General features: G+C 34.0%; 1 protein-coding gene across 5 annotated transcripts in view; it reads right to left on the reverse strand.

Annotated features, from left to right (window-relative positions):
* Window positions 1–97: 97 nt before the first annotated feature.
* The window catches only part of LOC108744261 (neural-cadherin), a 261,954-nt gene continuing 248,906 nt past the window's right edge, over window positions 98–13,145 (reverse strand). For 2 of the 5 annotated variants that reach the window (XM_025976723.1, XM_025976722.1), the window contains exons 6-13: window positions 10,613–11,162; window positions 9,712–10,485; window positions 7,291–9,573; window positions 6,375–6,564; window positions 5,229–5,470; window positions 3,874–4,077; window positions 3,535–3,705; window positions 99–3,301 (exon numbers count right to left, since the gene is read on the reverse strand). In XM_025976723.1, the coding sequence (XP_025832508.1) occupies window positions 3,189–3,301; window positions 3,535–3,705; window positions 3,874–4,077; window positions 5,229–5,470; window positions 6,375–6,564; window positions 7,291–9,573; window positions 9,712–10,485; window positions 10,613–11,162 (4,527 nt within the window). In that variant the 3' untranslated portion in view covers window positions 99–3,188. Of the gene's footprint in view, window positions 3,302–3,534; window positions 3,706–3,873; window positions 4,078–4,337; window positions 4,577–5,228; window positions 5,471–6,374; window positions 6,565–7,290; window positions 9,574–9,711; window positions 10,486–10,612; window positions 11,163–13,145 lie in introns of those variants that run through there. The other 3 variants (XM_025976725.1, XM_025976724.1, XM_025976726.1) reach the window with 3 other exon arrangements.

Here is a 13,145-nt window from a genome sequence, read left to right on the forward strand (position 1 = left end):
TTATGATTTTTTTATTTGTTTTTTGATAATACCCTAGTCTTGATGTAAAATAGAATGTTCAGAATAAATGAACTTTTTATTTTATATTTGTTAAAAAAATTCATTTCCAATTTCCTAAAACACCATACACAAACTATAAAACAAAAAATAAGTTATGTTAGTTCTATAACTATAGGTAATACTTTAATAAAACTTCCAAAAGTTATTGGATGAGACATTATATAAATAACTTCGGGCTTCAATCTTAACGCCTGTTATTTGTCGTTCTACTGTTTATATTTAATTAATTATTAACGAGAGCATTGTTTTTCGATCGGTTTAGAATAATTTGATGTGAAATATGATTAGAAACTAATGTTATTTTACAGGTTTTTAATTATAATTATCACAACAAACTTATTAAAAGACGACAGAACTATTTAGCCATTAAAAGGTAAATTGCAATAAAGTCTTTATTAAATAATTGAGAAATTCACAATGAAAATATCAGTCACATAAAAGTCTTTGACATGCTGCAATCATTTTAAAACACCTGATGGTAATCGTTATAAACTAAATCACTAGAAACACTCAAACGTAACAACGAAAGAAAATACAAAATTTTAATTTTGAGTAATCGTTTGATGTGCTATGTGCTAATAATATAAATATTTAAGTTACACCCAAAATAATACACAAGTGCAAACACATATAATTACACAGCATCGTTCCAGAATTAAATACATTTAATTAATTATAAGTTAGTGTTATTGGCACTGACTTCTCTTGCCCTCGCGAACTTACTCTTTTTTCTCTTTCACACTCTTTTGCACTTTTATATGTTGACTTATATACATTCCTACTTACATTAAATAAACTAATGAGCCGAAAACTTATATAAAAGTGATCAACTAATATATGGCAACAGGTTAGGCATGATGCTGAATCAAACGATACAGCTTCTCGTTATATACACATTAAAAATTTACAGACAAGCTTTCATCCGACCATTCACATCAATTAAACTACATACATTACATGCAACATTCACATTTTCACGCATGCATACTTTTCTTTTAAATAATCTACAGTTTAATTTGATCTAATAGTAAGATAATTAGTGACTGATGGTTACTACTACATTGCTCTTAGGAATACTGGCTTGAATGGTACACGACAGGGGCGCATTTTTATTTACTACGCGCGTGGGTTAGTAAAATTAAAACGAAAAACACTGCAAACAATCACAGAAGTTTCCCTAATAAATAAAGGATGAAATTGTATACAAATTAATTTAATTTCGAGAGCTCCTTCACCCTATCATTCACAACGATTACATTAATATTCGTGCAATATTAAATATTTAATAGGGCATTTTTTTTATTTGATTTTATCTTAGTTATTAAAACAAAAACACTAAAGGACATGTAGTACTATACTAAACAAATTTAAGAATAGTCGGATGAAATGATATGACACAAAACAAACACACCGTACATATAAAATATTATACTTTAGTTTACTGGTAGAACGAACACCCTGTATATGTTTGAGTATATTGCAATGATGTGTAAGGAATTTTATCGTATTTGATTATTTGGTATATAATACTGATTAGATGATGGTAAGCCTTCTCAAGAATATATGCATTACTTAATTACTTCGTAAAACTAATATTAAATTTCATAGAAAAGTGAAACAATCACACTTTCTTTCTCAGTTCCGTATGAAAATTTGTTAGTTTCTGATAATGCATAAGTGGGATCATTAAGTTTAGTTCTTTTGCCTAATCGTAAGTTTTCTTTTTTCTACTAATATTAACAATTAGGGGTGGTTTAAACTATATTGAAAATATTTGACTAGAGATTGTAATATTTGGAATTATTTTTAAAACATTAAAAAGTAGCAATTATATTTCGAAACAAGAAATGTTAGAAAAAATAGGCCAATCTGTTAAACAAATTATTGTAACAGTAGTTAAATTTATTACTATTTAAATACTGTTGTACAAAATTAAAAGCATAATTCAGGGGCGGATCCAAAAACAATTCTTGGGGGAAATGGGAATTACTTTATCTAAAATCTAGAGATGATGTTATTTGGTATAATATTCAGGGTAGTGTTTAAAATAATAGTAAAAATTGATCACTCAATAATAAAACAACTCGTATTGTAAATCGCACATATTACCGTGATATACATTATTAAAATATTTATTTAAAAGGAAGATATTGATGTAATCTGTAAATCGTACAGCTCTAGGGGGATTAGTAGGAGACAGGGTGTCAATTTCGCCCATTTTCCCCCACTGTGGATCCGCCTCTGATTAAGTAGGTACCTATGTAGAATAAAAATTTTGAAAAATACACCGGGTGATTCATTAAAAACTATAAAACACTAAAAAGTACTCTTCTAAAAACACCGATCATAATGCAGACGACGTATCTAAATTTTTGGTAATTCATTATGCATCCAATGATCAATGTAACACGACTAATGTCTTATGCTTACCTATAACGCTTTTCAGTACCTATGTTTCGAAATTAATTTTTTTTGTATCTACTTAATGGTTAGTAAATTATGATAATAATATACCCTACGAATTGTTTAAATATTTTACTGCAGCTTGAATTTACAAGAAAAAAAAAGCATTTAAAACCAAAATTTAGAAAACCGCGTTCACTTGGTTAATGCTATCAAAAGAACCCTGTACTTTTCAAAATGGTACCGAGTTTATATTTTCTAATGAATATTATCAAACTGATATACATATGCTCCTATGATAATTATGAATTTAATTATGTATATGTAGTGGGAGTATTTATTTTTCAGGACAAAAAGATGAGTAAACATATGAGGTAACGTTACGTTTCTTTAAGCAATTATTGAGATGTGAAGTGAGTGAAGTGAAGAAATCTCGAGAATATCATCGAAGATACTTTCCACATTTTGTTTTACATGTATGTACTTATTATAACGAATACGTAAAATCGTGAAAATAATAATATAAACCATAATGGCAGTGGATTTAAAGAAGTGTGTAGGCTTTCGGGAAACTTCACACGCACACAGTGAACAATTGCCTACAATCGTCGCTTAAGTCGCGTATGTGGCGGACAGTCTTATGGGTCACGTAGAAGAACGTGATTATATTATTTTTAATAGGTTTTGTGACGAAGGAATGTTTTTCATTATGATCGACACTTAGATTATTCGTCGTCAGGTTCAATCTCCTCTCCAGGACCATACATGTCTGCCAGTTTATCAAATCTAGGGCCCCATGCGCCCAGGTAGTCGTATTCGTGTGTGCCATCGTCCGTTCCTACAGTAATTATGGCATCTTTTTATATTAAAAAAACAGCCATGCATCTATCTTAACTAATATTAACGGGATTTATTCAACGCAATTTTGTTCATAAAAGGAAAGTAAAAATTACTTTTACCACATTTTCTGCATTTCGGAAAATTTGATCTAGATCTAATTTTAAATGCGGTTTAAATAAATCGATGATTCTTTTAGAAATGTGTTAGTTACAATATTATTAAAAAAGTTACCTGAAGCAAGCGAACTCAGAGAGCCTGCTGTACTGCCACCTCCTTCATAAGCGTAATTGCGCAAATCATCAAATGGTGGTGCATTGAGGTCACCATCAGCTCTTCTTTTATGCTCGTCAATGAAAACTCCAACATTGGGTTCCTGACCTACACCTAAGATTGGCGGTGGATCTATTGAAGGGACAGAGTTTATGTATTAAAAAAAAAAAAAAAAACAAAAAAATGTAAAAGAAGATATATTATTTAGTTATGATATTAGCTGTCAAAATCAAATCTACATGACATAGTTATTCACTGGTATTTTACTTTTAAGGCTAATAAAACTATCAAAACACTTACAAGCAAATTTTGGCGGTATATATTCAGGTAATGGTCCACCAATAGGAATTTGCAAGGGAGTGATATCAAATGCAGTCATATCATCTTCGCCGCCTCCTTCGTCATCATAATTAATTATATTTTCACGAACATCATCGTCAGGTCCAGGATACTTTATCTGGGATTCCCTTCTGCGATTGTAGACTACAAATACTAAAACTAGGACTGGAAAAAACATAAGTTCAATTAGAAAGTATCTAATTATTACAATGAGTTATAGTGATAAATACGGTCTAATAGATTTTAAAAACATGTGAATTAGTAGATGTTCTATATTCTATTGTCTATTATTCTAGCAAAAAAGATAATTTTATTTGTTAAACATCTAAAATAGTAATTCTTATTCTTTAAGGGCTAATTCCTTAGTTGTGTGCAGTACTAACAATAAAGAACAGTAAATGTTGCAGTATTTCTAAAATACTTACTTAGCAGAAGTATAAGACATACGATTATTGCAATGATAAAGTCTCTAGACGGTTGTATAGCCCCTGCTGAGGCTAATTCTAATTCACAATGTCCACCGGTGAAACCCAATGGGCAAATGCATTCATATCTTAAAGGCGGGTCGTAATCCTTACAAATACCTCCGTTGATACAAGGAAACCACAAACATTCGTTTTCATTGTTACATTTTCCGTCCTTAATTCTGTAACCTTGCGGACAACTATTGAAAGCAAAAAAGAAATTACTCACCGATTTTCCTTGAGAAACGTTGCTCCGGCACTGAGACAATTGTAAACGACTTAACTGCTTTTCGACTCTACTTGTATAAGTACTAAATATTATATAATAAACATAATATTCACCATGCGAATTAAATACTTTACTACATGCCATGCCTAGCTAAAACTTAGGGTCCATACTTCGTTTATAATGTTCTCTATTCAATTTTTTTATTATATTAATCTATTTATGAACCTTTAAAAATATTTTATGTTATTCTGATTTTAATCAGAAAAAGTAAAACGGACACTCAAATAATATTTTTTGGTTTTGATTAATATAATTATACTTAATAAATTCAGGTGAACCATTCTTTTCATTTTATATAATGTGACTCAACGAAGCACTTTATTACTAATTCATCTAAAATCGAACCAACAACTGCTTTTCTTCTGATTTTTATAAAAACTATAGTTTTAGTGTATTATAAAAGAAGTATACTATAAATGTAATGTAATTTTACTCAGTGTAGTTCCTAATTTAGATGTATCAATTAATGAAAGTTAATTAGAAGTTAGAAAAAAACTTCGTGCAAATTAAACAGTGATAAAGTTTCGCATGCCTGGAAAATAGTCTACAGGGAAAATGCTCACTTAAAATGATGAGCAAACAGACGAGAATGGCAGCAAGAGCCCCCATGCTGAGTTTGAGCGTTTGTCCTTCTTGGATGAGCTCGCAGTTTTCCCCCCAAAAACCTTCAGGACAACTGCAGTGATACCGATACCGAGGCTCCTGATTAAAGCAGGTGCCACCGTTTAAACAGGGTAAGTCTAAGCATTCATCTTTGTCCATGCAATCTTTGCTGTCAGGTGACATTACTCTCCCCTCTCCACAGCTGTCGATTTTTGAAAAATAGAAAAAACATGCATATTTTACCACAACCAGTTGTTAGCTACTGCATTTGAAAAAGTATTGCAAAATTTAGTCGTATGTAAAGTGCTGGCAATCAAAATAATTTTATACAAAAAACGGATTAATTGTTGGTAATAAAATTACAGATTATTGCAGTAAATAAATAATAAAACATTATTTATAGTCACTTTAAAAGAGCCTTGTGAAATATATCTTATTTGTCAAAAGTAGAAGGAAATGTAAGTTTTGTAAATTTCGACAAACAAAACGAGATAAGTAATTAAATATGCGTCAGACTGTCAGAGAAACTACTTACTCATTAAAGTTAATCAATAATAATAACGTAATATAAATGTCTAGGCAAAAATATATATGGTAGTATCATGCATTATGTTACAAAAAGCTTCTACAGTTGATAAAACCTCAGTGCCATTGCTTAAAAGAAAAATATATTGTTTAGGTAAGGTTGTAAGAATGTGGTGCTAAAAATAAAGTTGTAAAATGAAATATGTATTATGGAAAAAAAAGAGAATTGGTCGTCATGGAATGCCCGGTAGATGTGAAACATCAAAGTTAATAGTAGGTATCACTGATTTGAAATCATTTAAGCACTTAACAGTGCTACTTCAAAATCAATAATATTGAAAAAAAGTGGGAAATATGGTACCCAAGGGAGTCAAGAACGATGCTATAGAAGGGGCCTGATGTCTTAAGAGAAGGCGCCAATAGACGTTTCACATCAAAAAAATATTCAATTGCCACATTGTTTATAGATGTAGTTTTAGAGGTTTCATTTCATTTCATATTCATTTTTGCATATTATTCATTATAACGAACAAAATGTTTGTTTTCTTACAACCCAAAAGAAAAAAAGTTCATTTTCTTACGTGCACTCGTAGTCATTCCACAAATCGACGCATTCAAATGGCTCAGGACAAATTACGTTCGCACAGGGATTATTTGATGGACAATTTTTTTCCAAATTTCTTGCTGTTGTTGCTTGTCCCCATTGAGTTCCATTTAATGCAGGTGGTAGTGGTAACTGTCTACCTTCTAATCTTATATCATCAAGGCAACCTATTAGAAATGTGATGTACAGTATTAGTTGGAAAAAACTGATTATTCATTTGGTATAGGGTTTTGCTACCTCCACGTCGGTCTGATTTTAATTATATATATAACTAGTTCTTTCTCCTTATCAGTCGAGTGGTCGAAATTCATTTTTGTGAACAATTTGTTTGATCACTTTCTTTGTGTTAAAAATTGTTTGAAAAAAGTTTTGATTGTATTTGTTTACATTCATGCGATTTAAAGCATTGACATCAGTGACAGCAATAGTTAGAGAGCAAGAGTTGGACTTTGCCCTGTGCTGTGATTTTTATATATATACATAATAATTATAATTAAAAAAAGGTTTTAACTCTACGTTTACTCGTATTGTCAATAGTCGGCCATTATTGCTCGATTATGACGTAGTGTCGGCCATCATTCTTTTCTAATTGTTGCTGTTGTCGGCCATCATTCTTTTTCAATTGTTGTCGCATTGTCACTGATGCCGGCCATTATGGTTTTATAATAAATGTATAGTAATTAATTATTAAAATTTAAAGGAATTATTTGCAGCATAAGAAATTGCTGATACTAACTTTCATTTTCGTTATACTACTTTGCCCTGTGCTGACAGTACTCATAATTACTTTTATATATAATATTGTGCCTATTTATAACCCATTTCGAAATTATTTGAGAACATATGATTTAAAAATTCAAAAATAGTTAAACAAACGACTACTCTGACTTTACCTTTTTGGAAATCTGCATAAACTTCATATGTTCGAACTCCAGTATATTCAGCTTTTCCTCCAGCATAAACTCCTTCTTGTTTATCGACAAGTAACCACTGATGACCAGAAAAAACAAATGTTTCATTGTATCTTCTCCCTTCGCCTCCATCTAATTCCAACATAGCAGTTGATCCATATCTGCTGACTTTTACAGTATGCCACTGACCGTCGTCTACATTAATTGCATTTAACCAAAGGTCTTTTTCTTCAGTTCGCAAGGAGTTGAGATTATATCTAAAGTGCAATCTAGAATCTTTAATTTCGAGTATACCGTATTCGCGATTGTGTTGATCGGCAACACGAAACAGTTCACCATGTTCTTCTCTTGTCCTAAATCTCAGTTGTATTTGTGTTGAGAATCGATTGGGTTCGAAACTTAGGGCATACTTTACATAGGATTGTGTTTTGAACGATGTTGGTATAGTGGGAATAGTACATGATGGTCCCGTCCATCCGGGATCACACTGACATTTTGCCTCTGTGAAGCTTCCCATACAAGTACCATGTTCCCAACATCTAGCCGTATGTTCCGGTCTTCCACATACTTCTTCAGTTTGTGGACATCCAGTGAAACTATGTTTAGATAAACCAGGGTGTGCCAAATCATAAAGTTTCGAGTTGTGATATAGGTTTCTAATACAACCATCAAATCCTTTTCCCACTGGCATGTACTGCCAATGATAGTGAGTGGGATCAAACTGTTCAACATATAAGCCACCTAGTTGTAAGGGTGCATTCACATTAAGGTATTCGTTAAATGGAGGGATACTTCCTTGGGCTTGGCAACTTGAGTCATCAAAATCTGGAGGGGATCCGTCTTCCAATTCGGCTACTTCTGCTGATTTGCAGAAGTCAACTACCATTCTAACATTTTCGGTATCCCAAAATATATCCAGTCTATGCCACTCTCCATCATCTAGGGTCTTTTTAGTTTTAACTCGAAGTTCTAAAGTACCAGATCCAAAGTCTAACAATAAACGCGGATAGCCACGCTCAAGTTCCACGGCAATATAATCGGACACTAAAATTTCATCAATTTCTGGAGGAACAATGGGGCCGTTATATAATAATAAACCATCTGCCTTTCTAGTAATAAATTCGAAATTTAAATGCGAATTATCACACATTTCAAGTGCGGGATACCATGCCCAACCAGTTCCTCTAAAACTTCTCGAAGTTTGTTGACATCTAGGACCATTATACCCAGCGGGGCATGAACAAGTTAACGAATATCGGGTTTCAACACATCGCCCTCCATTGTAACATGGATTATTTCGGCAATTTTCTTCTTTACTAAAGTTTCTAGCGCCGCACGTACATTCAGCTAAAACATCAACCCGTACTCCTACCAACGCAGTTTTATTAGCATTAACCATGTAAGGCAAGGCACTGATATCCAGAGTGTTTGTGCAAGAACCTTCACACATTTGATTCTCGTACAAGCATTCGTCTATTCCTACCATTGTAATATTAATTCCTACATCCTTTTCTATTTCTTCCCTGTGCATTAATATGAGGCCGTTCAATCTAACAGGTTTGTAATATGGGCTTCCATGGGCAGAAAATCGTACGTCGGTTAAAGGGGGATGCTTCCTTCTTAATTGCACACTGAAAACATCTACATTATCTTGATCGATGTTTAAAAGATCAGCTATTTTTTCTTTAAACTTTTCTGCTTTACTTTTAGATATACTTTCTGTTTTATAATCCCATATTCGTATAAAATCTTCGTCAGTGATTCCAGCTATCCTTACAGAACCTGAGTTTATTACTGCATCATGTGGTATTTCCTTAACTGTTACAGTAACATTAGCAGGAACATCCGTTTGAGTAAATTTTCTATCGTAAACTTTAAATCGCAAATAGTAACGCCCTTCTCTAGTGCCATGTCGCATCGTAATCATTCCTGTATCTTCGTTTAACCTGAATCTTGCATGTTCTGTTGTTTCCCAGTAGAATTTCTTATCTGGAAGATCCCAATCATCTAAATCATCCACATGAACTCTACCAATTTCTGTATCAGGAGCTTGGCCTTGGTAGTTGTATACAAAGATATCTTTAGAACCAGGATGCATTTTCTTGTCATTGGCATCCCCTATAACTACAGTTAGTGTACTCGTTCCTGTCATTGCCGGGTTTCCATGATCTCTAATTACTATAGGAATTAAATATTCTTTTTGAACTTCCCTGTCGAATGATCTAAGGGATGAAACTATAGCCATTCCATCACCATTGGCACCCTCTGTAAAGTTGAGGAAAAAATTGAGTACAAAATATTTGTTTTTGAAATATTCTAACTACAAAAACATTTTATACTTGGTTAAATTCGATACTTATAATCGAAAGCCAATATAAATAAAATAAAATTTCATTTACTCACTTTGATCTTGTTCCACTTTGAATGACGACCTAATAAGATCATCTGCTCCAGGGTCTAAGCGAAATTGGAACGGTGGTCCATTACTTTTCGACCGGTCGTCATCATCCGTTGCCAATATTTCAATAACTTTCTTTGGCGGCACATGTTCAGGAAGAACAGGTCGATAGTCTTTCAAGAAAGTTGGAGCGTTGTCATTGATGTCTTGTACAATAACTGTCAACGTTGCAGTTGCGGTTTTTGGTGGCACTCCATCGTCGATCGCCAGGATTTTAACTTGATGACGGGGAGTTTCTTCCCTATCCAGTGATCTTTGAATGCTAACAGTGCCTTCTTGATTAATCGTAAATTGTCTTTTACGATCAGATGATCTATCAATGGCATAGGAAACTTTGCTTTTACCACCTTGATCTGGATCAGTTGCTTTAAACGTTTCAAGACTTTTTCCTACTTCGGCATTCTCAAAGACCGAAACTTCAATGTTCGGCCGTTCGAACAGAGGCTTATTGTCATTAATGTCTCGGAGTTTAACAACAACCCAAGAATAAGCCACATGGTATTTATCGTTGTCGTTGTCTTCTCCTTTATCGTTAACTTGTATTCTGAATCTGAATCCATTGCTTTGTAAAAGATCTTCATAGTCAAGCGGCTGTACTATTTTTAGTGATCCTGTGCCGTCGTTGTTTCTTACCATGGTAAACTTATCAGCACCATAACCACTGTTTTCGATGACTTTATACTGGAATTTGTTGGTTTCGTCTTCATCATGGACAGTGACTGAAAACGATTACGGATATATAAACAGATACGATAAAAAGTACAAATCTAAAAAAGTTTATTTTGAATAAAAATAAAAAAAACTTTTGATACACCTGTAGTAATTAAATATGAAGTTTTCAGTTACCTGTTAGTATGGGCATTTCTGGTAAACTAGTACCATCTGTTTCATCGACTTCGGTAATCCATTCTTCTTTCGTAAACTGGGGTGGCATATCATTGATATCTTTAACACGTATAGAAGCCGTTCCCGTTCCTTTTAATCCTCCACCGTCCATTGCGACCACTTGGATCGAATAGTCAGGAGTCCTTTCACGATCTAAACAACACACGGCTGTTTTGATAACACCAGTTTCTGGTTCGATTTCGAAGATTGGAGAACCAGTTTCTTCTTCGATCACATTTTTCTCGATGGAATAGACCAAGCGAGCATTGGTACCTTCGGATGGGTCATCGTAGTCTACAGCTGTCATAGTCATAACTACCATTCCCGCGGTACCATTTTCGGTAACGTTTCCCAAATAAACTCCTTGCGGGAAAATAGGGGCGTTGTCGTTAATGTCTTTAAGGTTGACTTGGACGTCGGCATATCCTACAAGACCTTCACCACCTTCATCTTGGGCGAATACAGTGAACCGCCATTGAGGTCGACCGTTAGGCTGATCTCTATCTAAGGGCTGGAAAAGAAAATATACATTATATGTATTATACACTTATTGTTTTTATTTTTGAAGTGAAATTTCTTTACGCACGGTAGGGAAAGTTCTTTCATGCGAGTTGCTATGTAACGAAATCATGCAACGGATGTCTCGTAGTGGGGATCGCTTGAGCCGTGAGCGCGTTTCGATGCAACGTTCGTAACAGACAACTCCGGCATGTATAGTGTAAAATTTAAATTCATAGTGTACAAATAATACCATTAAACCAATTCCTTAACCTCTATCCCGGTATGTTTGTGTGTTTGTTTCACTTCAGTAGCGTGTTGTTTAATTACACGTTGTATTTCTTTTAGAATTCTGAAGTTATGGTTTTCAGGAGCATAGTTTATTTAAGAATTAGAAGAAGTGTCTGATTTTAGATACCTAGGAAGTCAGATAAGTGAGGATGGAAGGAGTAGTAGGGATATAAAGCAGAGGATAGCGCAGGGTCGTGTTGCCTTTAATAAAAAGAAGTCACTTCTATGCTCGCGAACGGTTAATTTAGAAATTCGAAAAAGGTTGTTAAAGGTGTATGTTTGGAGCACGGCGTTGTACGGGTGTGAAACATGGACAGTGGGAGCGGCGGAAAAGAAAAGGTTAGAAGCGTTCGAAATGTGGTGTTATAGGCGGATGATGAGGATATCGTGGGTAGAAAAGGTTAGAAATGAAGAGGTATTGGAAAGAATAGGAGAACAGAGGACTCTATGGAAGTCAATAAAAAATAGGCGAGATAGGTTGGTAGGACACCTTCTCAGGCATGAAGGTCTAGTCAGAGACATATTAGAGGCAGAAACAGGAGTTAGGAGGGGTAGAGGTAGACCTAGATTAGATTACTGTTTCGCAAATAGTTAAGGATGTGGGCTGTTCTAGTTTTAGGGAAATGCGAAGTTTAGCTCAGGATAGGAAAGAGTGGAGGTACGTGTCCAACCAGTAAGGACTGATGACCTTATGATGATGATGATGAGTTTATTTCCATAAACCCACAATGCAAAATTATGACGACCACCGAATACACACAAAAATTTAATTTGTAATTAGTAGGAAGCTATTCAAATTTCTTCGCATTTGCACGAATAAAATGTGCTCTTATTTCTTAAAAGATGATAAAAATAAACTTTAGAGAAGATAATGTTATTACATGAAGTTTGTAAATGGCAATCGAGATACAGACCATTGCACACATTACATAGCAAGCAATATTCGGAAATAAACAAACACGTCGAAATTGGAATAGTTGAACTAATTTTCCCAATAATTAATTTAAGAGGGCGAATATATATCGATTTTAATAAGTCAGCGCTGTTTGCAAATGTTATACATATACATATGTACGGTTATTACATTATTAGTTTTCCTTTTTGCATTGCATACCGATATTTCCATCCGCCCTAATAACACAACTTAGCTTATAAATCGCTCTGCAATTCTCATAAATCTCACGCTATTCGCGGAAATCGGTGTCATTAAGCTGAGCCGAATGGGCACAAACGGTGCTGATATTGAGATCAGATTGCAATTAAAATAAAAAGGGAGGTGGGTGAGGGTGTTACGGTGAATCATTATTAAAACGAACCAAGCCTGATTTAAAGTGCGCTGATGGTTTCGGATTTATGGCTTGTCTGGCCTATCAATTTAAAAGAACCAAAAACAGGTAGAACAAAAGAGAATATATTTTGATATGAAATACCCAGTGGTGGATCTAGGATTTGCAATTGAGGGGGAGCTGCAGTAAAAAATTGGAATGTTGCCTTTCATCTCACATATATAGGGTTGTTCGGAAAGTCATTTCGTTTTTTCCTGACAGAGGATTTAATTGTATTCTTCTGCACCCAACTTCACATTTAAGCCGTATAATTTTTATATGCTTTGAAAGCTCATATAGCAAGGCTTGTGTGTGAAAAATTCCAATTAATTCTACGCAGTAGTTTTTGGTTGGTGCCCTTTTAAATATGGAGAGCGATA

The sequence above is a fragment of the Agrilus planipennis genome, unplaced genomic scaffold (assembly GCF_000699045.2).
Source record: "Agrilus planipennis isolate EAB-ADULT unplaced genomic scaffold, Apla_2.0 scaffold13, whole genome shotgun sequence".
Taxonomy (NCBI): Eukaryota; Metazoa; Arthropoda; class Insecta; order Coleoptera; family Buprestidae; genus Agrilus; species Agrilus planipennis.